This window comes from Mesoplodon densirostris, chromosome 9 (assembly GCF_025265405.1).
Source record: "Mesoplodon densirostris isolate mMesDen1 chromosome 9, mMesDen1 primary haplotype, whole genome shotgun sequence".
NCBI classification, from domain to species: Eukaryota; Metazoa; Chordata; class Mammalia; order Artiodactyla; family Ziphiidae; genus Mesoplodon; species Mesoplodon densirostris.
Window position 1 is genome coordinate 80,913,931 of NC_082669.1, and position 27,297 is coordinate 80,941,227.

A 27,297-nucleotide genomic window follows, 5' to 3' on the forward strand; every position below is an offset into this window, starting at 1 on the left:
CATCAGCCTTGGGCTGTTTTCAGTGGGCAAGACTCCTCATTAAAAGAGGAAACAGCAGCTGTGTGACTGCCTCAGGCTGAAGAGAGTCCTGGAGGGTTAGATGTCTTTTTTTCCTCCTCCTGGATTTCTAACATAATAATAAACAGATATTTTTTTTCTAGCAGTTCTCATTTGGCTAGACAGGGACGAAGTAAGTTTTCATGAAAGGCACAACTGTGTAATGGATTTCATGGGTAAAATAGCTATTGTAAAAGCATTAAGCTAAGACTTTTGAAGGGGTTTGGCAACAAGGGTATGACTTTGGTTTGTGGTCATTTACTTGGGAGGGAAGGGAATATTTGCAAATTTGTATTTTGCTAAAAGCTCTTCTAAATTGTAAAAGAATCACTTTTACACTTTCACTAACTTGTCTTTAGCAGATACCTTTACTGGCTTTTGAGTTGCCTCTGTAGCAGTGCTGTGTTTTCCCACCATTGTACTTTACAGCACAATTTACAATATGTACCCCCAAAAGAGCATTTCCTTTCTCAATTGTCACAAAGCTGCGGAGGAGAGGCTTATTTTTAACATAGAAATTTGTTTTGTTTTAATAGTTTTAGCCTAAAAATAGTTGCTGTATAGACTTCATAAGAGCCTAATGCTATCTTATATCACAGTTGCCAAATTTTTATTAATGAATTCAAGTTTTACTTTTTTTTTTTTTTTGCGGGGGCGCTGTGTTGGGTCTTCGTTGCTGTGCGCGGGCTTTCTCTAGTTGCCGCTAGCGGGGCTACTCTTTGTTGGAGTGCGCAGACGTCTCACTGCAGTGGCTTCTCTTGTTGCGGAGCACGGGCTCTAGACACGTGGGCTTCAGTAGTTGTGGCGCGTGGGCTCAGTAGTTGTGGCTCGCGGGCTGTAGAGCGCAGGCTCAGTAGTTGGTGCAGCACGGGCTTAGTTGCTCCGCGGCATGTGGGATCTTCCCAGACCAGGGCTCGAACCCGTGTCGCCTGCATTGGCAGGCGGATTCTTTAACCACTGCGCCACCAAGGAGGCCCAAGTTTTACTTTTAATACATCAAAGATGAGCCTGCAATAATAAAAGGAACCTATTACTTATTTAATACTGAGCCTGAGGAAAAAAAAGTCAATCCTAGAACTGAGATGTACGATGATGCCAAGGGAGATAATTAGAAACATTGCTACAATACAGATCACATGTGGGGCTCTCTCCAATTCTGTTTTTATCTACTTCTAATAGAAATAATATATTGAACATATTAAATATTTAGTTTGTCAACTAACCAGCTGGTATATATCAAATAGTGACCATATTTAAAGAAAAAATAAAAGTGGCAGATTAGTAATAAATGTGAATTAAGTATAAAGGAATAGGTTCACTTATTCATTTGTTGATACCTGTTGCCTGCAGTAGATGATTTATAGTGAGTGAATGAATGAATGGCAGATATGTATTGAATATCATATATGTGGTTGGTATTATGATAGCTGATAAATGCAGCTATGAAAACACCAGGTGCAGAAAGAGGTATTTTTACTGTGTGACTTTCTCCTCTGGGTGGGGAATACCATAGCAACATGAATGTAGCACACACGCAGCTGGCATACAGAGCAAGGCATATATTAGGGCTTGGCTTCTAGGGCCTGTAAAGGAGTTTTGATCAGAGTTCAATCTGAAGGCCCATGAAGGGGTTATAAGCATGTAAAAGTCTGGGCCCAAAGTGTGTCTACGCCCAAGAAGGCCCTTCGTCCCCACCCAGGCTGAATCTGCTCTCTCTCCCATCTCTGGATCTCCTGAAAACAGCTTGCTTCATCAGCCTGTCAGATAGTTTTAATGTTTGTTCCAGATTCTCTGAAATTTGTGACCCTTTTTCCTATAGTGAAAATTCATTTTTTTCAGATAATGGGAGAAGGGAAGGATTTCAGACTCTTTGAGTATACATATTTTGTTTGTTTGTTTGTTTTCCACACCTATGAAAGATAATAATATACTGGGTTTTTTAAAGTTCTATATTGTCCTCATAGGTTTTCCCAACTAGTGCCCCCCTTGAAGGAGGGACAACGCTGACCATATGTGGCTGGGACTTTGGATTCAAGAGGAATAATAAATTTGACTTGAAGAAAACCAAAGTTCTCCTTGGAAATGAGAGCTGCACCTTGACCTTAAGTGAGAGCACGATAAACATGTAAGGACATGAAATCGCTTGGCCAGGGTGTGCTTGGAAAACGGGTTTTGTCTTTGAATGAATCTTGTAAAACTCACCCCAAATGTCTATCTCTTGAGTTAAAAAGGGTCTTGGCCCATCACTCCTCTTGCGGATTTGTTTTGTTTTTAGAACTGTTTACTCACCAGGATTACGGAAGAAGAAAGGTGACATTACTCAGGTGAAGAAAAGAAGAATCTAGCATCTGGGAGTTTTTCAAGCATTTTTGTAACAACTCTTGAGAAATTGAGTAGATTTGAAAGAATAGCACTGTTTGGGGTCGTTCCATCTTTAAAGTCTTCAAATAAAGAGAGTTTCAAACAGCTTTTTCTATAAAAATCAGAAAACAGCTCAATATGGACCCTCTCTTCTAAATTCACTTTCTAAACCTCAGAAATGTAATGAAGCAGCTGAATCACACTTTTGAGACTTGTTGTTTATGATGAGTTTAAATTTATATTTACCTGATATTTATTGGCACTGTAATGGAGGGAGTGTATCTCATATAACCATTCCCAAATCTTGGGAAATAGCAATGTTATCCCTATTTTACAAAGATGGTAACGGAAGTTCAGAAAGGTGGAGTGTAGATTAGCAGAGGTAATCCAGAGGGTAAGACCTGTTCCTGTTCTACTGTATTCTACATGTAACTTCTATAAGATCTGAATCCCATAATGAACAGAGAACCCAGAAATTTTTAGTTATGTAGTAACAACAACCAAACATTTAAAGTTTTATAGTTGAACCTATTCTTTCAAGTGGTTATTTTATACCTAGTAGAATTCCTTTCAGGGTTATACGAAGATCTAAATCTACTCATTTTACAGAGGCCAAAACATCAATTAATGTCACACTTGTTTAGCTTAATGGCAAAACAAATTCATTCTAGAAATCCCCCTTGTAAGTTCTTGCTCATTGCATTGTAAATTAGAGCCTGTAAAAGTGAAACATAATTCATCCTCTTTTGTTTGCAGGGCAGAAATAGAGACACAGATGTAGAGAACAAATGTATGGACACCAAGGGGGGGAAAGTGGCAGGGGAGGTGGTGGTGGTGGGATGAATTGGGAGATTGGGTTTGACATGTATACACTAATATGTATAAAATGGATAACTAATAAGAATCTGCTATATAAAAAAATAAATAAAATAAAATTCAAAAAAAAGTTATTTAATAAAACAAATTATATTTATACTTTTTAGGATTATAATAAGATTATTAATTCAAAAATAATTCTGTGGAAAGCCTATCACAATTTCATCATTTTTAAGTAACTTAAATAAACACGTATAACCACAGAAATGTATCTTTTAACATAATTTAAAGAGATTCTGCTTAGTTGTAATCAGCCCATTGTTTCATATGCTGAAACACCATTTCTCCACCTTAAGTATGCCAAACATTATGCCTATAATTGTATATTATTAGATTATTATGAACTTTTCAATTGGTGAGGTCTGCATTGATGAGGTTTAACATATCCTGTTTTGTCTGTATGAATAATACAAGACAGTCAATATAAAGTGTAGCATAATAGTACAGAAACAGAATTATACAATTTTCAATTCTAATGCTTACCTGTAAACTCTTCTTGCTATTTAGAGTAGTCAGCTCACTGTTTAGAGATAATGGCCCATAATATAAAACAGCCAACCCAGAAAATGCCTTTGGATTTATAACATATAAAACTTTGTTTTTTCAGGTTGAAATGCACAGTTGGTCCTGCAATGAATGAACATTTCAATATGTCCATAGTTATTTCAAACAGTCGAGGGACCGTACATTATAGTACATTTTCCTATGTGGTAAGTCTAGGCATTAATTTTCTCATGAACTAGGATATTTAATTATTACTTAATCTACTTAGAGTTATAAAATTAACAAATTATTTTGTTTTGTTTCTATCTCTCATTCAGGATCCTATAATAAAAAGTATTTCTCCAAGTTATGGTCCTAAAACTGGTGGCACTTTACTTACATTAACTGGAAAGCACCTAAACAGTGGAAATTCTAGACACATTTCAATTGGTGGAAAAACATGTACTTTAAAAAGGTGTTGTAGTTTATTTTTTGTTGCATCAGTCAAGACGGATTAATATGTATACCTAACAAATCAAGAAAAGATTGTTCTTCTTTCGTGGCGAAAAATCAAGATGTTTATTATTTACTCTCCATCTTACAAAACTTTCTCCTTCCCAAATCCATCTACTCCTTTTTGCTGGTTTTTCTACCCTTCCCTTATGGTTTACTAATTCCACTTTTAAATTTTGTCTTCCCATCCACCTTCTTTATTGTTATGCTTAGTATCCCACCTATGCTATAAGCTGTGAGATTCTGGTAATTGACAATAAATTAAGATAAACATTTCCATCAAGATTTACAATTAGATCAAATCACTTTGGAGAGGTGAGAAGCATGAGGGAGATTGGGTTAGGAAGTTATGTTTCTGCTTCTTAGATTTGGGAGAGCTCAGTTTAATCAAGTACCAAAAGGATACTTTAAAATTGCTTAAAATCCCAAATATTTCTAAGTCAAGGATGGCCTAAGTTTGGGATCCACTCAATTGTAAATTGACTACAATTTCTAGATTAGAAAGAGTTTTTTTCTAGACCACATCAGGAAATTCCCATTTAGGAGCCACTGACTGTTACCCTTTTGATTTATGTATATAATTCTAATACATGTGTGTCTCTAATAGCAAAGGTCCATTTTCTTAATTTTTTTGTTCAGTGTTTCAGATAGTATTCTCGAATGTTATACCCCAGCCCAAAGCACTCCAACTGAGTTTCCTATTAAATTGAAAATTGACTTAGCCAACCGAGAGATGAACAGCTTCATTTACCGGGAAGACCCCATTGTCTATGAAATACATCCCACCAAATCTTTTGTTAGGTAAGTAAAAGCTTCTGATGGGTATAAGAAAATAATGAACATGAGGATGACTGGCTGTTGAATAGTCAAAAGGAAGACAGTTTTATCTCTGGATTTGATACTGTTGCATTTTTTTTGAACGCTACCTTTCCAATTCGGGAGTGAAAACTACATTCAGGCTCTGAGTACAATTTGACCTTATCAGTGCTAGTTCATGCCATTTTATCCTATTCTAAATAGATTTCATTAAAACAGTTTAACTGGACATCATAGTTTTGATATTTATGCACTTATATTATGTACATTTTAATTCTATACTAACCTTAGTGCGTAAAAGTGGAATCACCTTTTTCTCTTCATTCTTCAGTGTATTTTTGCCCTGCCTACTTTACACACAGCTTTTCCCTCTACCAGACTCCCTCTGAAACAATATCTCATTGGACCCAATTCAGTCTGCCTTGTTTCTGTTAATTCTATCAGTCTAGCAACAACAGTTAAGTTCATTTTTCCTTTGTATTTTTTTCAGACAGGAAAAAATATTTCTTTTGCATATTTTCTGAATAAAAAGACAAATGCATTTCTTCAGCTTGTGAAATATGAATTTTTAAAACACTTTCAAGTTAAATAAGTTATTGCCAAAGAAAAACTACCACTGAACTTTCATTTGACTTTGGCTGTGGCTATAACTTGCAGTCACTACATGTGATCTAATTTAACTTCTCTCTTAAAATACTTGATAGAGAAAGAACCTCTCAATATTGCTATTTTTCTACTTTATTTTGCCAGTGGTGGGAGCACAATAACAGGTGTTGGAAAAAACCTGAATTCAGTTAGTATCCTGAGGATGGTTATAAATGTGCACGAAGCAGGAAGGAACTTTACAGTGGTAAGTCCTCTGAGTGATAGTTGTGCTTAGAGCTCAGCATCTCTGCTTCTACCACCAGCTTTCAGGGTAGCAGAGACATTTCAGTTTTGCCTTTAATGTTTGCTAGTTATCTTCCTTGCAGCATAGGTCAAATAGTATTTTCTATTCAACAGCTAAAATTATCTAGTCTCAGGCTAACATTATAAAACACACACACACACAATATTTAGACACAAATAATGATTATCAACTTGAGGCAGTGTTTTTTAAAGACAGTCAGTACAAGGGCAAACCACATCATTCCCTGTCTTAGTTCAGGCTGCTATAACAAAAATACCATAGACTGGGTGGCTTACACAACAAACATTTATTTCTCACAGTTCTGAAGGCTGGTAAGTCCAAGACCAGGGTGCCAGCAGATCTGGCTGTCTGGGGAGGGCCTGCCTCATGGTTTGCAGATGATTATCTTCTCATTGTATCCCCACATGGAGGTGAAAGAAAGAGGCAGCAAGATCTCTTGTGTCTCTTCTTATGAGGGCACTAACTCCATCATGAGAACTTCACTCTCATGACCTACTTACCTCCCAAAGGCCACGTCTCCAAATACCATCACACTGGGGATTAGGCTTCCAACATATGAATTTGGGAAGGATGCAATCATTCAGGCCATTGCATTTCCCTATCCCCCCCTTTTTAATATCCCATAGAACATCAAACCTTTTGCTTTAATAAAACCCTTGGGTAAAGCCTCTAATCTTGCCACAGCATCCTTGTCTTCCTAAGTGGTACAGTGTTTTCTTACACATCCCTGCTTCTTACCATTCCTCTTGTGCCTTGGTTAGCATGTTATCAAATAATGAGAAAGAGCATTAGAATATTTATGTCCTAGATTGTGTATGTTGTTTGGTATTTCTCCACCTTTTTTCTTTTATTTGCAAGGTCAATCAGAATTTAACTGAATTCCTCCTTAAAAGTGATTGACCTATTTTGTGCTCTAACAATTTTGGGACATCACATTAAAATGGTAGTTTTACTTCAGACCTTAGGAAGTTTGGAGTTATTTACAAAGATTTCATATTTTTGTTGTCTTTCTTTGACATAAAATATCCATAATCTAGTTGGACTTGTACAAGCAACTTAGAATGAAAGTTCTAAGTGCCCCCTCTCAAACAGGGGCTTGACTGGGGAGGCAATAGATTGAATTACAGCACTTCCTTTTAGATTCCCATCCAATATTTTGTGAAGGCTAAGACCACAGTGTGCTTTAATTACAAAAACCAATTTGGGGCTAAAAATGTCAAGCCAAATCACCAAACAATAAGGTCATCTCAAATGAGATTTTTCTTGACCTTCTCAATCAGCCACATTGCATCACCTCTAAAGAGTATTATTAGATTTTTATAATATTCCTGAGAGATTGTACTCCAGGGAGTCACCGTATGAAGTAGAGAGCTTTGAAACCAATCCCCGCACATGGCCACAAACAAAGTTAGAATACCGCCACTATTAATTTAAAGGACATCGGTTCTCCACAGCCAGGCATAGCAATTTTTCATTAACCTATAAAAATAGCAGTAACCCTCTTTGGTGTTGGCATGTGACTTTTTAAAGTAGAAATCTGAGAAATTATTAGTTTATCTAATTCACACCGAGCCTGCATTATTGAAATAATGGCTAAGTTTTCTTCCTTCTCCCTCACCAGCATTATGATGACATGTGGCATCATTCATTCATTTGTAATCAAGTAGTTATTAAAACCTCCTAGATGTGCCAAGGAAGATTCAAACAATGGTAGAAGATTTAAATCTTATCTGTTTACATATCTGGAAATGTAAACTTCTCTTATTTTAGCCACAAACATATTAGTACAATAGAACAATGTATTCAAATTGGACAGGAATGAAAAATTCAGTGGGTCTATTTGACTATTGTTTGTAAAAAACCTCTTAAAGAGACGTGTGTTCCTTCCATGTTCCCTGCTTCTTATAGAATTTGAAGCTGACCATGATGAATTGAACCCATTCATTATTTAACAGAGAAAAACTCTTGGTCAGGTTTGACTTAGATATACCAATCCAGCCACAATAATTTTTAAGCCTAACAAACTCAAATATTTTAAAATAAAAATATTAATCACCTTCTTAACAAAATGCATATTAATTTGTTAATATGCATTATGTCCCAGAAGCCAGCAGTTTATTGTATAGTTTTCAGATTTCTTGTTACGTAGAGAATTACCGTAATAGCAGTAAAATTGTTCATTTCCTTTTTTTCAAGATGATAGAATAAATAGCTTTTAGCATTATAGTATGGATTTGATACAAAACTAAGTAATATTTTATTCATATTATATCTATGTATCAGTTTTCTTTATCTGCTTATAGCACATATTTTTAATGTAGGATAATTTTTAAAATTATTTTTAAAAGAAAATATCAAATATCCAATTTTGTTTGTGCTTTTTATGTATATCCTGAGTCCTTTTTCTATTGTGGGCATAAGTAATTGTTTTATCTCCAACTCTACTTGTCAAAGAAAAGGAAATATGAGGGATGTTGTTGCTTGTTTGTCTTTTCCTTGGGGGAAAATTGCAACCATTTAACCTTAAACGTGCCACTTTGTGTTGGTGGTTTAGTCTAAGCACAATCAAGAGGAAACCACATTTTCCAAACTTCTATAAATCAGAATTACAAAGGGGAAGATTTGAAATAAGAGATGAAAGGGCATGAAATAATAATAACAGAGCCTTTGTAAAATAGCATAGGAAAAGATTTATCAGTAGAGAATACAAAGTGAGCAAGAAGCCATCCAGTGTGGGAGTTATGTGAATTTCAGGGTCAGTGGCCTAGGATTTATGTTCCCTGCTTTGCCACTCAGAGCTGTGTGACCTGGTCTGATGACATCAGCTCGAAAAGCTCAGTTTCTTCATCTGTAATTATGTGTGTAATCGTAGCACCTACCTCATAGGATTATTGTGAGAATTAAATGAGACCAACCTTGTACTAAAGTGTTTTGCACAGGACTTGGCACTCAGTAATTGCTAGCTTAAAACACACTAATAAGATGACCTGTATACACTACCAAATGTAAAATAGATAGCTCGTGGGAAGCTGCTGCATAGCACAGAGAGATCAGCTCGATGCTTTGTGATCACCTAGAGGGGTGGGATAGGGAGGGTGGGAGGGAGGCTCAAAAGGGAGGGGATATGGAGATATATGTATACATATAGCTGAGTCACTTCGTTATAAAGCAGAAACTAACTCACCATTGTAGAGCAATTATAGTCCAATAAAGATGTTAAAAAAAAAAAAAAAGACCGTGTTGTTTAGAGAATCACATCTGTCATGTTTCCAGAAATGTGTTCTTCAACATTAGGAAGTTAAATGGAGGTTTTTTTCAAAATTGTACATTTTCAATTGATTGTCTGAAACAGTGAAATGTGAAAGTTGCTATTGATGTTGTCAAGCTATGTTCTGTTTACAGTGGATAATTGTGTTTTACTATAGGCATGTCAGCATCGCTCTAATTCGGAGATAATCTGCTGTACAACTCCTTCACTACAACAGCTGAATCTACAACTCCCCCTGAAAACCAAAGCCTTTTTTATGTTAGATGGGATCCATTCCAAATACTTTGATCTCATTTATGTACATAATCCTGTGTTTAAGCCTTTTGAAAAGCCAGTGATGATCTCAATAGGCAATGAAAATGTACTGAAAATTAAGGTAAGAAATGCTTAAAATCATCTCTTAAATCATCAACTTGCACCTAATTGACTTCATAGCTATGTGAATAAAATTGTTGTACTTGGTCATTATCTTCTACTACATCGGCAAATATCTAAGCTCTGAGAAACAAATCTTTTTGACATAAGACTAAAAGGTATGTATAATCATGAACTGCTTTTTAATGAAGCATTTAAAAACTCTTTCTTGTGTATATATTAAAAAATAGTAAATGTGAGACACAAATCCATTAAAGTTGCCTATGACGTATTATTCTGCCAACGTTATATATTTGCCTGGACACCTAAATGTGCTCATTATAAGATAAAAGGTAAGAGTCATGAAAGTAAACGCATCAATTGTAGTTCTGTACTTCCTTCTAATTTGGAATTTTGTATCTGGGTGTGGTTATCTCTAAGCTGATTTATAAATGGAGCTGGATTTCCTCTACCTCAGAAATATATTAGCCTCTAAATATAATTTGATTGGACAGGAACAGATCATCTTTTCTAACCCAGCCTGTTGTAAACAAAGAGTACTAAAACCCAGAGAGGTTAAGTGGTTTGACAAGTGATCAGATCGTGGCAGAACAAAGACTAGAATACAACTCTTTTATGTTGCTTCAGTCACTTTTACTTCAAATAGTAATAAAAGAGGCAAAATGATCAAAACTTTAGTTATCTGTAGCCCCAGTCTCTAGAAACAACAAAATATTTATGCTTCAACATGATGTTTTAGGCATGCAGAATTCTCCCCCCGAAAGATAACCTGAATGCAAATATGAACAAACAAAGTAATACAATAGTCCTTGTTTAGATGTAATATAAATTCCCAAAGACCATCTCCATCTAAGTAAGAATATGTTTCTACTAAAATTTTCCTGCTTTTTCAACAAGATTTTATCTACAGCCAAACCCATGCACACGTTGGTACTCATACAAGTTTACTAACCTCGCAATTGTGTTTTGTACAATAATTAAGCAAGCCCAGCGTGAAATTGAATGGAAGCCTGCTTCAACGAACAGCATGTTTACCATAGCAGAGTTCTTTCATCTGCTTCTTTAATTAGTTTTAGAAAGGGAGAAAGAGCTTTTATCACTTCTTTTTTTTTCAATAAAATTAATCTAGTGTGACCTTTTGCTTTCAACAATTACTGTGTTTGCCATTTGAAAGATTCCATTGGATTTTTCTTGATGAAAACAAAGGTTTATTTGCAAATATTTTTACACCCAGATAAACTCTATTTTTCTGTTCCTGTATCTATGATGGAAGGATTAGAGAAGAATGGTTCTTTATCTACCCTTTCAAGCAGCCTTATATAGAGGAGAAAACTCCTTTTTCTGTAAATTACATACCCATTATTCAATGTCCTACAAAATTGTTGGACCAAGAAAAGTATGATTTGACATCATTCTCAGCCTTTCAGTGCTGTTCCCAACCTGGCCCAAGAGGCCTCCGGAAACAGACACAAGAGACTTTCTTTTCTTGCCTATATACAGATTGACTCTTTTCTCTAACAAGGGTCTAGCACCTGTCATGTCACAGAGTGGCAATCTGGGGAAAAAAGGAACAGTTTTGGGGGACTATTTTGATGTCATGATTCAGTCTTCTCCCATATTCCATTTTACGTATGTGTAAGAGGAAATCTAGTATAAGAGAATCTTTGTGTGACAGCAGTTTAACCCTTTATCAATTTCTAAAGTTGATCACATTAAAACCTCTGCCTCTCTGAGGGCAGAAACAAAGAAACATAAAGCAAGAGAAAAGAAAAGAAAAGAAAAAGCCTCTTCTGGACAAGCAGTGAACTGTTTTTTATCAAAAGAAAGGGTGTCATTTTATTTCATGTTGTGCTTGTTCAGTTACCATTCAAAACATGAATGTGAAGTATGTTTGTGTTCCATCAGTGAAAGCACTATGGAGAGAATTGTGTTTAGAGTGAGATTTGCTTCTTGTTGCCAGAAAGAGTTCGTGCTCCTCAAGCAGCCATGCATACAAGAATTCCTTGGCTAAAAAGAGACTGTGATAGTTTCCAGCCCTAGTTGTGAGAATTGGCTTAGTCAATAGTTGGTGTAATGATTACACCATGGCCAAGAGGGTCAGCCAAGTTTGGATCAAGAGAACATAATAGAGATCAGGGATCAGTCATTCCTCAGGACTAATCAGAAACCCCATTAATGTGGGAGGTAGTTTCTATCTGAGGCTTAGGCACCAGCTGTGGACAGTGGTCATCAGAAGTAGACATCTAGGGACTTCCCTGGTGGCACAGTGGTTAAGAATCTGCCTGCCAATGCAGAGGACACGGGTTCGAGCCCTGGTCTGGGAAGATCCCACATTCCACGGAGCGATTAAGCCTGTGCACCACAACTACTGAGGCTGCGCTCTAGAGCCCACGAGCCACAACTACTGAAGCCCCTGCACCTAGAGCCCATGCTCCACAACAAGAGAAGCCACCGCAATGAGAAGCCCATGCATCACAACGAAGAGTAGCCCCCTCTCACCGCAACTAGAGAAAAGCCTGTGCACAGCAACGAAGACCCAATGCCACCAAAAATAAAAAATAAACAAACAAATTTATGGGAAAAAAAAGAAGTAGACATCTCTTTAGGAGTGCACATTAAGGTATGGTGTTCATGTCAACAACAGCTCACATTTGTGTGGAATTTTAGTTAAACAATACTTTGACATATGTTGTTTCATTTGAGACTCATGTGGACTTGTGAGGTTGGGAGGTCAGTGATAATCATCCCCATTTATAGATAAGTAAACAGAGGTTTAGAAAGATTAGGTAATTTGTTTTGGGTCATGTAGGGAGCAAACAGCATAACTAGGGCTCACACTCAAATTTCTTGATTCCAAATTTGGTCTTCTTTCCACTACATTACAAAGGCTTTCATATTAACTTTCATTTCATGTATACCAAAATACCTTTCATAATAGAGAAATTTTCAATCATACGGTACATGGATAGCTATACAATCCTTTAAGTGAAATAGCTCTAAACTCTTTAAAAATATCTAAAAGTCAATTCTGTTGAAAGAAACCCTGAATTTTTTCCTAATTATCTTATATGACTTTTTGTTCATGATCATATTTTATGGAAGCTAGAGAAGCACAGTATTTAATGCTGGAACTAGGACTGCCTGACACTGCCCTGGGGCTTCATCTTATTCTGGAGCATATAGATATACATGGTAATAGAGATGCTTCAGAAGTCCAGTTTGGAGAAGCTGGCTAAAACAGGAAAAGCAGCAGGAAGATCATCTAAGTCAGGGAACAGGGACTCAGGCTACGATACTAGGAGCATAAGATCAAAGACTGAGAGCTCAGTTAGAGGCCTGTGTCAGTGTCTGGGCATCAGAAGGATCTAGAAGGGAGAGTAGTTCTGAGCTAACTCTGTCTACCTGCTGCCCAGAGCCAGCTAGAGTTTTGTCTTCCTCCCACTTCTGACTAAGATACCTGCAATTGTAGGCCCAAACCCATTCACAACCACCGTGAGGCCAGTTCTGTCTCCAGACAGGGTAGAAATGAAGGGCTCTTTTCTTAGAGGTCATTTGGTCCAGTGTCAAGACCTATTCTTATTGATGGTGCTCATAAACTAGTACAGTTGACCCTTGAACAACACAGGTTTGAACTGCGCAGGTCCACTATATGTGGATTTTTTTCAGTAAATACATACTACAGTCCTACATGATCCATGGTTGGTTGAATCTGTGGTTACAGAATCTCAGATACAGAGGGCTGACTGTGAAGTTATACGTGGATTTTCAACTACACGGGGGTCAGTGCCCCTAACCCCCCACGTTATTCAGGGGTCAACTATATTTCCCTGTGCTACACACTTTAATATGCATTCTGTGGGGGAAAAACCCCATATTCCAGGGCACATAGACAGCACCTGTGGTATCCCAGTACCCCAAGTAGCTAATGAAGAAACCAGTTTAATTTTGGTTCATCCAGCTTTTCTCAAAAGACCTGGGAACTTTTTTCCCCAAATGCCTGTTAATGTCCTGTGGACTTAGTTTTGAAGCTTTCTGTGTTGGTTCTTTGGCCTAGTTCCCAAACTGAGGGGGCTTATATCCTCTGGATAAAGTGTAAATGTCCCTCCACCACCACCCCACCTCACTGACTTTCTATTGCCAGCCTCCCTGGACCGTGGCCTGGCTGAGTCCTGCTACCATTCCCTCCATGGCCTTAACTGACTTTCCCAGACTCAACATTGTGGCCCCCTGGAGGCATGAAAACTTGCAAGACCCTGCCTGTTATAATGCTATTTTTCAAATCCTACCCACTTCCACTCCTATCTGCTCTGCTCTGTAACCAGCTCAGACATGGGTTCCCAGGCCTGAGTCCTAGAGAGAAATATGTCATACCTGGCCAGAGTTCAGAGGAAACGGACAAGGGACATCCTGATATGACAGAGGAGTAACAGTTTTTCACTTTAGAAATATATTCATTTAAACATTACAGTGAGAGGAAGAAACTCTTACTCATCTTTATATTCCAGGGTTTTGTCTAACACACAGTAGTAGATGGTAAGTAGATTTGTATTAAATGGAATTGATTTGCTTCATGACCAAGTCCCTTGAACCTTAGTTCTCAATGTGTAAAGCAGGAATGACCATAATACCTACCTCAGGGAAGTGTCTTTGCAGGATAAAATGAGATAATTATAACTCTAAATTGCTCTATGGGTGTAGGGGATTAAAGACCAGAAAGCTCCTTTTATTTTGCTTTATTTAAAAACCTATGTATTACTGTTTTAATGACTGAAGAACTAATCCAATTTTGTAAATATGTTCTACTATTTAATAATAGCTAATATTAAATAGTAAAAAGTAAATAATAAAATTTCTAAACATAAACATTTTTTTCCACAGCTCAATAAAGCTATGTTTATTTTAAATGACAAAAACCAGCCTATACCTTTTTTTTTTTTTTCCTGATTCGGTCCCCTCTGTTATATAGTAGTGGGCTTCCAGTATCAGTTTTTTGATATCTTGGATTGTAAATTTTTTAAATAATCACTATACAGGGCTTCCCTGGTGGCACAGTGGTTAAGAATCCGCCTGCCAAGTCAGGGGACACGGGTTCAAGCCCTGGACCGGGAAGATCCCACATGCCACGGAGCAACAAAGCCCGTGCGCCACAACTACCGAAGCCCGCATGCCTAGAGCCCGTGCTCCACAACAAAAGGAGCCACCGCAATGAGAAGCACGCGCACCGCAACTAAGAGTAGCCCCCGCTCGCTGCAACTAGAGAAAGCCCTCGCGCAGCAACGAAGACCCGACGCAGCCAAAAATAAATAAATAAATAAAAAATTTTTTTTTATTTTACAAATTTAATCAGTTATACATATACATATGTTCCCATATCCCCTCCCTTTTGCGTCTCCCTCCCACCCTCCCTATCCCACCCCTCCAGGCGGTCACAAAGAACCGAGCTGATCTCCCTGTGCTATGCGGCTGCTTCCCACTAGCTATCTACCTTACGTTTGGTAGTGTATATATGTCCATGCCGCTCTTTCACTTTGTCACAGCTTACCCTTCCCCCTCCCCATATCCTCAAGTCCATGCTCTAGTAGGTCTGTGTCTTTATTCCTGTCTTACCCCTATGTTCTTCATGACATTTTTTTTCTTAAATTCCAATCACTATACATATAAAGCTGATATTAATTTCTTATGTAAGTCACTAATTATTATGCGTTTCTTAGTAGGCACAAATGAAAAGTGGTCTCGTTGTTCAGCTTTGTGACCTGTTTTTGTTTTAGAGAAGCTTTTAGGCAACATCCTAGGCAGCCCTGAGCCTAAAAGAAGGAGTATTGGAAATGTAAATGCAGTATGTTCATCCCTTCCCCCAGCCTTCATCATTATCTAAGCAAGCAAGACACATTTTAGTCATTCCCTCATAAATCAAGCCCTCCAGCTCTTTAATCTCTTTCCTTTGTCATTCCCTGAATTTCCTCCAGTATGTGAGCCAATGCCTTAGCCCTCCTCAGTCCTAACCAACAAGTTGTCATTTGAAGCCCCAAGGTGACTTATTAGATTTATGTGCTTCTACATTGACTTGCCCTGTGGGGCTGACCTGGTTCAATGGAGTACACATACTGCCTCTAGAAATATCGTAAGGATAGAGTTTGTCTATATCCATTTTTTTAACTCCAAATTCATGTTAGAAAGAAATATTTTCTTCCAGCTTGTTTTCCGAGAATAGTATTTGACCTAGCAATCTGTCGAGATCCATAGGAGACAATGTATGTAAAACTAATTTGCCAAGTATTAAAGGTCATGTAAAACAAAGTGGGAAACAAAATAGCAGTACTGTAGTTGTTACTGGCTGCTCTTTGTCCCTAAGAAAAATGCTAGTGTTTTGATATCTCTCCTCAAAATAATGACTTTTTAATAAATAACCATACTCGGACTTCCCTGGTGGTGCAGTGGCTAAGAATCCGCCTGCCAATGCAGGGGACGCAGGTTCAAGCCCTGGTCCAGGAAGATCCCACATGCCATGGAGCAACTAAGCCCGTGCGCCACAAGTACGGAGCATGCGCTCTAGAACCCGTGAGCCACAACTACTGACGACCGTTCGCCTAGAGCCCATGCTCTGCAACAAGAGAAGCCACCGCAGTGAGAAGCCCGCCCACCGCAACAAAGAGTAGCCCCACTCGCTGCAACTAGAGAAAGCCCACGTGCAGCAACGAAGACCCAACGCCAAATAATAAATAATAAAAATAAATAAAATTTTAAAGTAATAAATAAATAGCCATACTCATTAAGTCTTCATATGAGAAATTGTACCACTTCTTTACTAAGGCTAATTATTGGTTTCTTCCAACAAACCAGTGATATTTTAAATACCTAATGGTGACTTCAATTAACTAAATACGTCAAATTGAACAATGTTTTTAAAGCCCTCATGTAACTATGTAATTGTTCAAAATAATGTAATCATGGGCTTCCCTGGTGGCGCAGTGGTTGAGAGTCCGCCTGCCGATGCAGGGGACGCGGGTTCATGCCCCAGTCCGGGAAGATCCCACATGCCGCGGAGCGGCTAGGCCCGTGGGCCACAGCCGCTGAGCCTGCGCATCCGGAGCCTGTGCTCCACAACGGGAGAGGCCCCAACAGTGAGAGGCCCGCATACCGCAAAAAAAAAAAAAAAAAAAAAAAAAGAGTGTCAGAAAATCATGTACTTTGGTAAACAATATGGCCTGTGTTTGCAGTATATTTATACTCCTTCACAATTGTTTGCATTCCTGCAAAACTGAAGTGTTAACAAGCTCCTTTTTCTTTTTCTCTTCCAGGGAAACGATATTGACCCTGAAGCAGTTAAAGGTGAAGTGTTAAAAGTTGGAAATAAGAGCTGTGAGAATATACAGTCACATTCTGAAGCCGTTTTATGTACGGTCCCCAATGACCTGCTGAAATTGAACAGCGAACTAAATATAGAGGTGGGATTCCTGCTTTCCTCTCATGGTGTAAATAAAGATGCCAGCGTAATTATGTCACTTGCAGGCTTGAAATAAATCATTAAAGCTCATTTGTCTGTTGGCTTTAGCTCATCAGCTCAGCCTTGCTTCTTAGTTGTTATTTTAGAAATAGTGAGGTTTTTATTGCACTGTCTCCTTCCCAAGCTTCAAAGGGTAGATCTCAAAAGTCCTTGCTGGCCACGCTCCTCTCCATCATGCCACGTTCTTGCCGAAATTTTCTGTAATTCTCAGGAGAGATAAGGACACATTCAATAGGGCCCTTTCCCCACCTCTCACCACTCCAAGTAGCCAGAGCCAACAAACTACTGCCTGCTACAGTGATCTCAAATGCAGAGACCCATAAGTAAAAGAATATGTATGCACTGGATGAAGTAAAATAAGAATTAAACTATTTTACAGTAACTTCTTTCATGTAAACAGCTAAATCAGATAGCTGGAAACCAAAGTGAGTGATTTTTTTTCATTCTTTTTTTTTAACAGCTTTATTGAGATTAATTCACATACCATACAGTTTATACATTTAAAGTATACAGTTCAATGGTTTTAGGTATATTACATTATTAATTTTTTTAATTATGGTAAAATACATATAAAATTTGCCATTTTAATCATTTTTTAGTGTACAATTCAGTGGCATTAATTACATTCACAGTGTTGTGCAACCGTCACCACTATCGAATTCCAAAACTTTTTCATCACCCTAAACAGAATCTCTGGAACCATTCAGCAGTACTGTCACAATCCCTCCTCTTCCCCAGCCCCTGGTAACCTCTAATCTACTTTCTGTCTTTATGAATTTGCCTACTCTAGACATTTCGTATAAGTGAAATCATATAATATTTGTCCTTTTGTGTCTGGCTTATTCTACTTAGCAAGTTTTCAAGGTTGATCCATGTTGTAGCACGTGTCAGAACTTCATTCCTTTTTAAGGCTGAATAATATTCCACTGTATAGATACACCACATAAGGCTGAATAATATTCCACTGTATAGATATACCACATTTTGTTTATCCAAGAATGTGTGATTTTTAAAGGGTTCCTGAAGTTTTCCAAAAAGTTATGAAATGGGAATGTATGAAAAAATTTTTAAATCGAAGAAGGCTGGGGCTTCCCTGGTGGCACAGTGGTTGAGAATCTGCCTGCCAATGCAGGGGACACGGGTTCAAGCCCTGGTCTGGGAAGATCCCACATGCCGCGGAGCAACTGGGCCTGTGAGCCACAACTACTGAGCCAGCACGTCTGGAGCCTGTGCTCCACAACAAGAGAGGCCGCAACAGTGAGAGGCCCGCGCACTGCGATGAAGAGTGGCCCCCGCTCACCGCAACTAGAGAAAGCCCTCGTACAGAAACGAAGACCCAACACAGCCCAAAAAAACTAAAATTAATTAATTAATTAATTAAAAAAAAAAAAAAAAAAGAAGGCTGAATCATGAGATCAGAGTTTGGAATTAAAAGGACCAGAAATCCTAAAAATCATACCACGTTAGGGCTGGTAGGAACGTCAAAGACTTCTTCTATGTATCAAAACTGAAATAAAAATATTCTGAGGGCCTCCCTGGTGGCGCAAGTGGTTGAGAGTCCGCCTGCCGATGCAGGGGATACGGGTTCGTGCCCCGGTCTGGGAGGATCCCATATGCCGCGGAGCGGCTGGGCCCGTGAGCCATGGCCGCTGAGCCTGCGCGTCCGGAGCCTGTGCTCCGCAACGGGGGAGGCCACAACAGTGAGAGGCCCGCATACCGCAAAAAAAAAAAAAAAAAAAAAAAAATATTCTGAGACTTTATTATCCCATCATAATAATAATATGATTACTACTTATGGGGCGTCTCCTGTGCCCTCTACCCTACCCTCCAGGACAGAATTAATGTCCTGTTGTCTCTTTTTCTTACTATATGTTCATACTTCTACAGTACATATCATAGTGTACTATAATCATTTATTTTTGTGTTTGTCTCCCTTTCATACTTCAGTTCCTCAAGGTCAGGGGCTGATTTTTATCTTTTTACCCCCTAATACCTAGTTATAAGTACAAACAGCTATGCATAATGTAAGTACTTAAGTGATTAGTAGCCCCTAATTATTTGAACACTGAACCAGAATTGAGGAATGTCTTAATACTCTGAAGGCAATTATGCTACTTCTAGAACAGTAATAACCAGGTAGTATTTTGAGCCCAGGGAGACTGTGATTCAACTGTGTAGTGTATTTTGTATCTATCATGGCTAAATTCTGACTTTTATTTGTCATTTTTAGTGGAAGCAAGCAATTTCTTCAACCGTCCTTGGAAAAGTGATAGTTCAACCAGATCAGAATTTCACAGGACTGATTGTTGGTGTTGTCTCAATATCAATAATAATCTTATTATTACTTGGGCTTTTCCTGTGGCTGAAAAAGAGAAAGCAAATTAAAGGTGCATTTTTTGGTTATTGTTTGTTTTAAAGGAGTTGCCTTAAGAATACAGTCATTACAGTTTAAAATTGTCATAGATTCATGTGTGCGGTCTTATGCAATCTGTAAAACTCATGAGTTCTGGTCACTGGGTCAAAGTCTACTGGGGCCCATGATAGCCAAGTCTTTAACAAGCTCTTTCTCTCTTTCTGTTTTAAGATCTGGGCAGTGAATTAGTTCGCTATGATGCAAGAGTACACACTCCTCATTTGGATAGGCTTGTAAGTGCCCGAAGTGTAAGCCCAACTACAGAAATGGTTTCAAATGAATCTGTAGACTACCGAGCTACTTTTCCAGAAGGTATACTTTAGTTTATTGTTCTGAGAAATACCTATACATATACCTCAGTGGGTTGTGGCATTGTTGTTTATTTATGGTTTTGCCTTTATATTTTTATAAAAATATAAAAGAAGTATTCACCTCTTCTTTGGCCAAAGAAGTATTTAATTTGACACAGAGTTACATGTCTCTTATTTTAAAATGAACTCATTTACATATTATATGAGATTTTTAGAGTCTTTAAGCTCTGTTCTCACAAAAAGGTTCATTTTAAAATCATTTGAGCAAAGATAAGGTGTTTATCATCTGAGTGCAATGCTAAGAAATTGTGAAGCTCTCTTTAACAACCCAGGAAGAGTTAAGATAGGAAACATATTTATTGAAATAGAAGTTGGTACAGCTACATTTTTTTACCTGTTGATCCTCAAACATTTAAATTATACTTTTAGCCCTCCTTTGAAGGATTCTCAATGAACTGTTAGTACTCAGCCTTTTACCCACAGCATCCCAGGACTTGAATATATTTTTAGTCTTATCCAATAAAAACCTTCAGTTATGCTATTTAAAAGGGAGGGTTAACATCATCTGTTTTGCAGAACATTAGACCTAATAATTGTCAGATTAGCCAGAGCATTTCACATTGTTTTATTTAAAATCTCCTGGTGAAAGCAAAATGTCTGTATTGTATCTGCTCCATTATCTTTAGAAGTTACAGGACGTGAGTCAAGTACAAGCATTTCCCTGGTTGAATATTTACCAGTGGATAAATAAAATGAGTCACAGACAGTTGAGGATACTGCAAAACTTAGAAGTTGCTCATCAAAACAAGTACAAGAGCAATGAGGCACTTAACATTTTAACTTTTTCAACACTTACTGCCTCTTACTTTTTCAAGTTTATGTTAGTTCTATAGAGATGTTCTATAGAAACTGTTACAGACACTGTTATAGACCTTGTCTTTTCCCACATGACTCCCTTTACCTTTAAGAATCCAAGCCCTTAACAACATGGACAAATGAAATCCAGTTTATAGTTTTGAAATTTAGATCTGTTTATTATTTTATATTCATATTTAATGGCTCTAATTTGAGATCTTTAAAATTCACAAGTAATTTTTTTAAAGAAGCATATTTAATCTTCCTCCAGCCTCATCACTCACCAGACTCTATCATCATTGCTAAGAAACTTGAGTTTCATCCTCTTTCCTACATTGAACCTACTCCTTGGAGACATGGAAAAATAAAATAGGCAAAAGAAAGTTATCCAGAGAGAAGAATGAGGAAATGCACAGCCAGCACCTAATAAAGAGGCACCTACAGAGCTTCTCTCTGTGTGTGGTGGGGACAGCATCCTTATCAGTCTTTCATGCAGACCTAGAATTCTCTGTGTGCCAGACCAGAATCAGACACTGATGGTTTAAATTGGTTTGTGTGCATGTTTGAACTTAGCCCAAAGGTCAGTACAATTTCTATGCCAGAGGATTTTTTCCTGTGCCTCATCAAGGATTTCCCTTAATCTCTGCACCTCTGAAAATTTAGAACCCTGATCTCTAGGTGCAAAGGTTTGAGAAGTGAAGGCAAAGGACCTGAGTTTAGAGAGGTTCATCCGCATTTCCATCCCCTAGGAAAGGTTTGGAAACCCTGACTCTGGAATTAAAGGAACAGACACCCAGCTAGGCTCCTTCCTTCCCTCACCCATCCAACATCTCAAGCACTCCCCTGATGTTCTGCATCCTTCTTTTAAGGTTGCATCTGTCTCATTTCCAGCTAGTGATTACTATAACTACAGGTGGTCCCAAAGCTTTTCTGGAACCACTGTTGAAATTTACTGCTCTGGCCAAATTGATGTATTAACCAAACTTCCAATGTGGCAGATACTAAACATGTTTAAGTGGGCTTAGGAATAGTTAGGGTACCATCAACTTTCTTTTTAATGACCCTCTCTTAAGTTCTGATTTTCCTGCTCCTTTGCAAACAAACAATATTTTCTTTTGGTACTAATGGGGACCCCCTCATAAGCCCCTCCCCTCTCCCTGTGTTATATACTAATACATTTCAGTACCCAGCCTAGTTTGTCTTCAAGTCAGTTGCTGCCAGTATAATGCCCTCTCCTTGACATGTATGCATTCCCGTTGGAAAGGGCGAAGCAACTGGTGGCTTTTTTGCCTTATCTGGCATTAAGAAATGTATTCTCAGCCCCATAATTCCCTACCCCTGAAATGGAAAAGTTTCACCTAGAAGAAGGGAACTTTGCTTGAGGCTCTTACTGTTTTGGTTATAAAGATCAACTTACAAGGAATGCTGATCTGATCCCTTTCCAAGTGTCCTCAACTAAGCAATGAGAATGGCACACTAACCCAATTCTAATCTGCTCTCTCTAAAGAGTGATAACACTAGATCTGCTGCCATCACCACAGTATGGAGAACTTACCACGAATGTGAAAAACTTTCAGTTCTGAAATTTTAGCCATTGCATATTTCTAGTCATTTGTGTGTATGTGTGTATATTTATATAGAGAGATATAGATATATAATATTTCACTTTACATATTTTTCATTGACCAGGAATCCACATAGGTTTTGAGCAATACTAATTCATTCCATTAATAAACACTAGTCTCTCAAAAGGCATCTTTTTTCATTTTCTTATAGATGAGTTGGATTTTTGTGGGAGCCAGGCAGTTGCTTGACTATTTTTGCTGCTTTGCATTCTTAAGAATATAGTATATTAAAAAACAAATCTCAAGCTTGGCTTTTTGCTATACATAAAAAGAGAAATGTCTAAGGAAATGAAGAGGGAAAACAAGCTTTCAAAGTTACTGCTTAATATTCTTACAAGAGAATCAATAAATTTTTTTAAACACACACACGCATACCTGTATCTTTTCCCAATTTATCATTTTATTAAACCAATTCCTTTGTAAGGGTTTTTCCTAGCCTCGTTCAATGATACAACCGTCATTTCTTTAAATTTAAATTTTGGTTTTGTTATTAATTCAATTTGCTGCCCCTGTTGCAGTCCCCACTAAGTGAGGTTTCACTATTGTTTCTAATAATTTTGCTTTATCTTGCAGACCAGTTTCCTAACTCATCTCAGAATGGGTCATGCAGACAAGTGCAGTATCCTCTGACAGACCTATCCCCCATCCTAACTAGTGGGGACTCTGATATATCCAGTCCATTACTGCAAAATACTGTCCACATTGACCTCAGTGCTCTAAATCCAGAGCTGGTCCAGGCAGTTCAGCACGTAGTGATTGGGCCAAGCAGCCTGATTGTGCATTTCAATGAAGTCATAGGAAGAGGTAAGTATTTCCACTCAGCTTTTTGTTAAACACGATTTTCCAGTAAGCATTTTATCTTCTGCCTTTGCAGATTAGGAATTAGACAATGGTGAAAGCAACTGACAGAGCAGTGATAACAAGTGCACTTGATTTCTGTTCTGCAGACATACAGCCCTGCAAATCACATCCATGGGGATTTGCCCCTGTGCATGGAGACAACTTGATAATCTCCCAAATGTATTAGAAATAAATCACATTCCTTCCTCACCTTTTTCATAATGACAACTATAATTTCTTGAAACGTGCCTTTTACTTCCTTCTAAAAATCATTCTGTTAAGTTCCAATATTTTTACTCCTATCTCCTTCCAGTCTTTCTCTACCCTGAGAATAGTGACTAACTCTATGAAGTCCTGGTTTATAGCAGTTTGTATACTGCTGGACAGCATCAGAAGACAGGGAATTTATAGCCTTCCCTTGATCTGAAGCAACATACATCATCTCTACAATGCACTCCAATTTCTTTATACAAAGAGGAATGAATATTTGTAATAAGCCAGCCAGAGCAGCAATAACAGCTAGCGTATACAGTATTTGAGGAAATATTGAACAGGAAAAGAAACCAACTGGAAGCCAGGAAATGAACTCCACTCTTCCCTTGTTTTCTAAAAAGCTTTTACCTTTAATACTGAATGGCCTCTGATCCCTCTTTATTCACTATGCGCTGCAAGAGGTAGCAGAGACATCAGCCAGCATGATGCAGAAGAAACTGATGGGACAATTTGCCTTTTGTGTTCACGAGGCCTTCCCATTTTCCTGTGAAAACATCAACACATTCCTCTATCACATACTCCAGATTTTAATCCTTAGCATGCTCCCCTTCCCAAACAGCAGCTTCACTGTTAACAAACGTGTTTCACATCAGAGTAATATATAGTTCTTCTACCAGCCTATAAATCCTAGTAATTGTACCAGTTTTAGAGTGTGTGGCTTCACTTATTATGTTCTAATTCTACATATTGTAAAATTAGTATTTTATGAAAGGTGCTAAAAATGGCAATTATCTCTCTTATAGAGTAATAATCATGAATGATTCTATAAATATTAACTATTATTTATTTATATGCTTTCCCCAGTAGAACTGAGCCCTCAAGAGCATTTATTTAGTCATCTTTGCATTACAAGAGAGTAGACTAATGCCCAACACTCACATGCTAGGCACTCAGGGGGTCTTGGCCAGCTGGACAACTTAATTAATGACTTACACAGCTATCAGACATTTGGCACCTCTGGGGAAAATTACTGCCACTGGATGAAAGGCTACCATTGGGAAAGTGATGTGGCTGAAACCAGAAAACTAGATGAAATGACTCAGAGTGAATTTGCTTCATTTGGGCGATTGCCTTTCAGTTTCTGCCAACCTGGATTACATACAAACCGGTGACTAAAGGGGGAAATCCTTATTCTATAATACTAATCTTATTTCTAATGGTGACATTTTTATTTCATTTCAGTTTATTGGAATATAGGGAGCTTATTTTATTGTATTTCTTTATGTGGGTAAAACTTCATTTTCATATTTAAAAGATGTTATTTGATCCTTAAAAATAATGTTTCTTTTACGAGGCAGATGTTACTCCTGTTTTCAGTGGTTCCACTGTGGTTGAATATTTTATTATGTTAACCTTTAATAACAGTTACATCACCTAAATATTTACCATGTATTAAATAATCATATTGCTTCTATCTTTGGGCGAAATATATTACATATACATATTTCACAAACACACAAAACTAGTGGTATTGTTAATCAAAAGCATAAGAAACAATGCACTTTTTTCCATGTAAGAAAAAAAAAAGAAATGAAGATCATGAAGAGCTTAATAAATAATATTGCACAATTAAAAGTAATGTGGCACTAACCAAGTTCCCTCTTTCATGTAGGACATTTCGGGTGTGTATATCATGGGACTTTGTTGGACACCGATGATAAGAAAATTCACTGTGCTGTGAAATCCTTGAATAGTAAGTTATATTTTATTTAACAGTGGAGTACACTTTTGTGGTTTGCAAACTAATAAATCATTCATAATAAAATGTTGATTTACACTTTCCCTTGTGGAAAAATCAGCAACTGCTGGAATTATGGATCTAATCCTGAAAATTCGTTTGATCTAAATTCTTATTGATGGGACTTCCCTGGTGGCGCAGTAGTTAAGAATCTGCCTGCCAATGCAGGGGACACGGGTTCAAGCCCTGGTCCGGGAAGATCCCACATGCCACAGAGCAACTAAGCCCGTGTGCCACAACTACTGAGACTGCGCTCTAGAGCCTGCAGCCACAACTACTGAAGGCCACGCACCTCGAGCCCGTGCTCCGCAACAAGAGAAGCCACCGCGCACCACAATGAAGAGCAGTCCCCACTGGCCACAACTAGAGAAAGCCCGCACGCAGCAACGAAGACCCAACGCAGCCAAAAATTTTAAAATATATATATATATATAAATAAATTTATTTTTTAAAATTCTTATTGAAATATTTCCTCAGAAATTATCCCTCAGAGCCCTCATAAGTAAGAATGAAGGAGAAATGAGGTTCTTGGATGAGCCTAAGTATCATTTAAATATGTTTGGCTTATAATATTTGTTTTGCAAGTGATATTTATGGAAACTATGGGAAGCATGTTGGCACATACAGTAATAATGACTCATTTTACCCAGAGACATTACTATAATTATTTTTTAACCATGACTTCCATAAAAAAGATAAAAAATGAAATAAGAAAACAGGAAAAAGATATGCCAGCAGAAAATTGAAAAATTATAAATGTGGTAATATCTCGTTTATCCACATTTTTGGTGAATGAGGTATTCCACATAAATGAACTTCCTTAACAAGTGATACTTACCCTCTTTTAGTGCTAGACATATATTTTTTAATATTATCTGCTATTGAGAAAATCTTTTTAAAATGGAATGCATACTCTTTTTAAGAAGCAGGGAATGCTGGAGTTACTCAGTTTTCCTGGGTCTCTCCTGTGTATGCATGTTATTAAACTTTGCTTTAAAAAAAGAGAAAAGAAACACGGAATGCTTCCAAACATAAACTAAGACTTTATTAATGACCCAGAGCCATAATTATGGCATAAATTACTATCTTGTACAACCCATTGTACTCCTCATACTAGAGCTTTCCTGGCTCCACCTTTGCTGACAGGTCTCACATGTCAAGTCAGTGTGCTTGCCTTTTCTACCCCCATTTCTAAATTTCTGCTCATAGTTTGAGGCAGCCTGAAAAAAATGTTAACAAGATATATTACAGATTTATATTGGAATTAATAAGCTTTCAATGCACACGTGAAAGGTTTTCTTACAAGATACATTATTGCCAGAAATATTTCAGCTTTTTTAAACATAAATCTCCACACTGAGCAGTGTTCTGTATGGTTCATTTTTTTGAAAGTCTAACCACAAGGTGATTAAAGGGACAGTTTATATGAAATCTAACTACAAGCTGTGATGGATTAAGTATAATTGTCAATAAGTTTGCCTCACTAAAGAGTACCCCTGCCAGTTGTACTCAGAACAGTCCTAATGCCAACAAATCTTTCTCTGTCCCTGGTGTGTGCTGATCTCTGTTTGGTCCAGATGGACTTCCAGGTCTTGGAATGCATTGCATTTGTAGAAGAATATCATCACTGACACTGATACTAATCAGATTAATAAATTAAAGGTTGTTAACTCTTTATTAGTGCTGACTGTTGTCAGGCCCTTGGGATCTCTATCTGGAAATGATTAGAAACTATTATAACAAAATAGTCTACTTAGATACCATAGACAACGTTTGGTCTTCAAATCCTCCTACTCCAGGGATTAGAAAACTATGGCCTGCCGCCTGTTTTCATAAATAAAGTTTATTGAGACTCAGCCACTATTGTCTGTGGCTGCTTTTGCGCTGCAGTGGCAAGAGTTGAGTATTTGCAACAGAGACCATAAGGCTTACAAAGCCAAAAATATTTACTATCTGGCCCTTTACAGAAAAATTTGCCAACCCCTGCCCTAGACAATCACTACAGAAATGGACTGGCCTGCTTCCCTCACCTTTTTCTGTAAGAGACAAACGATGGTTCTGCATGAGACAAACAGATTG

General features: G+C 37.7%; 1 protein-coding gene across 2 annotated transcripts in view; it reads left to right on the forward strand.

The window, feature by feature from the left end:
• Positions 1 to 27,297, forward strand: part of MET (MET proto-oncogene, receptor tyrosine kinase) — a 129,839-nt gene that overhangs the window by 85,672 nt on the left and 16,870 nt on the right. For both annotated transcript variants that reach the window (XM_060108712.1, XM_060108713.1), the window contains 11 exons: positions 2,022 to 2,182; positions 3,902 to 4,004; positions 4,116 to 4,252; positions 4,930 to 5,091; positions 5,857 to 5,956; positions 9,442 to 9,660; positions 16,958 to 17,104; positions 19,394 to 19,550; positions 19,748 to 19,888; positions 22,941 to 23,171; positions 25,093 to 25,173. In XM_060108712.1, the coding sequence (XP_059964695.1) occupies positions 2,022 to 2,182; positions 3,902 to 4,004; positions 4,116 to 4,252; positions 4,930 to 5,091; positions 5,857 to 5,956; positions 9,442 to 9,660; positions 16,958 to 17,104; positions 19,394 to 19,550; positions 19,748 to 19,888; positions 22,941 to 23,171; positions 25,093 to 25,173 (1,639 nt within the window). The remainder of the gene's footprint in view (positions 1 to 2,021; positions 2,183 to 3,901; positions 4,005 to 4,115; positions 4,253 to 4,929; positions 5,092 to 5,856; positions 5,957 to 9,441; positions 9,661 to 16,957; positions 17,105 to 19,393; positions 19,551 to 19,747; positions 19,889 to 22,940; positions 23,172 to 25,092; positions 25,174 to 27,297) is intronic.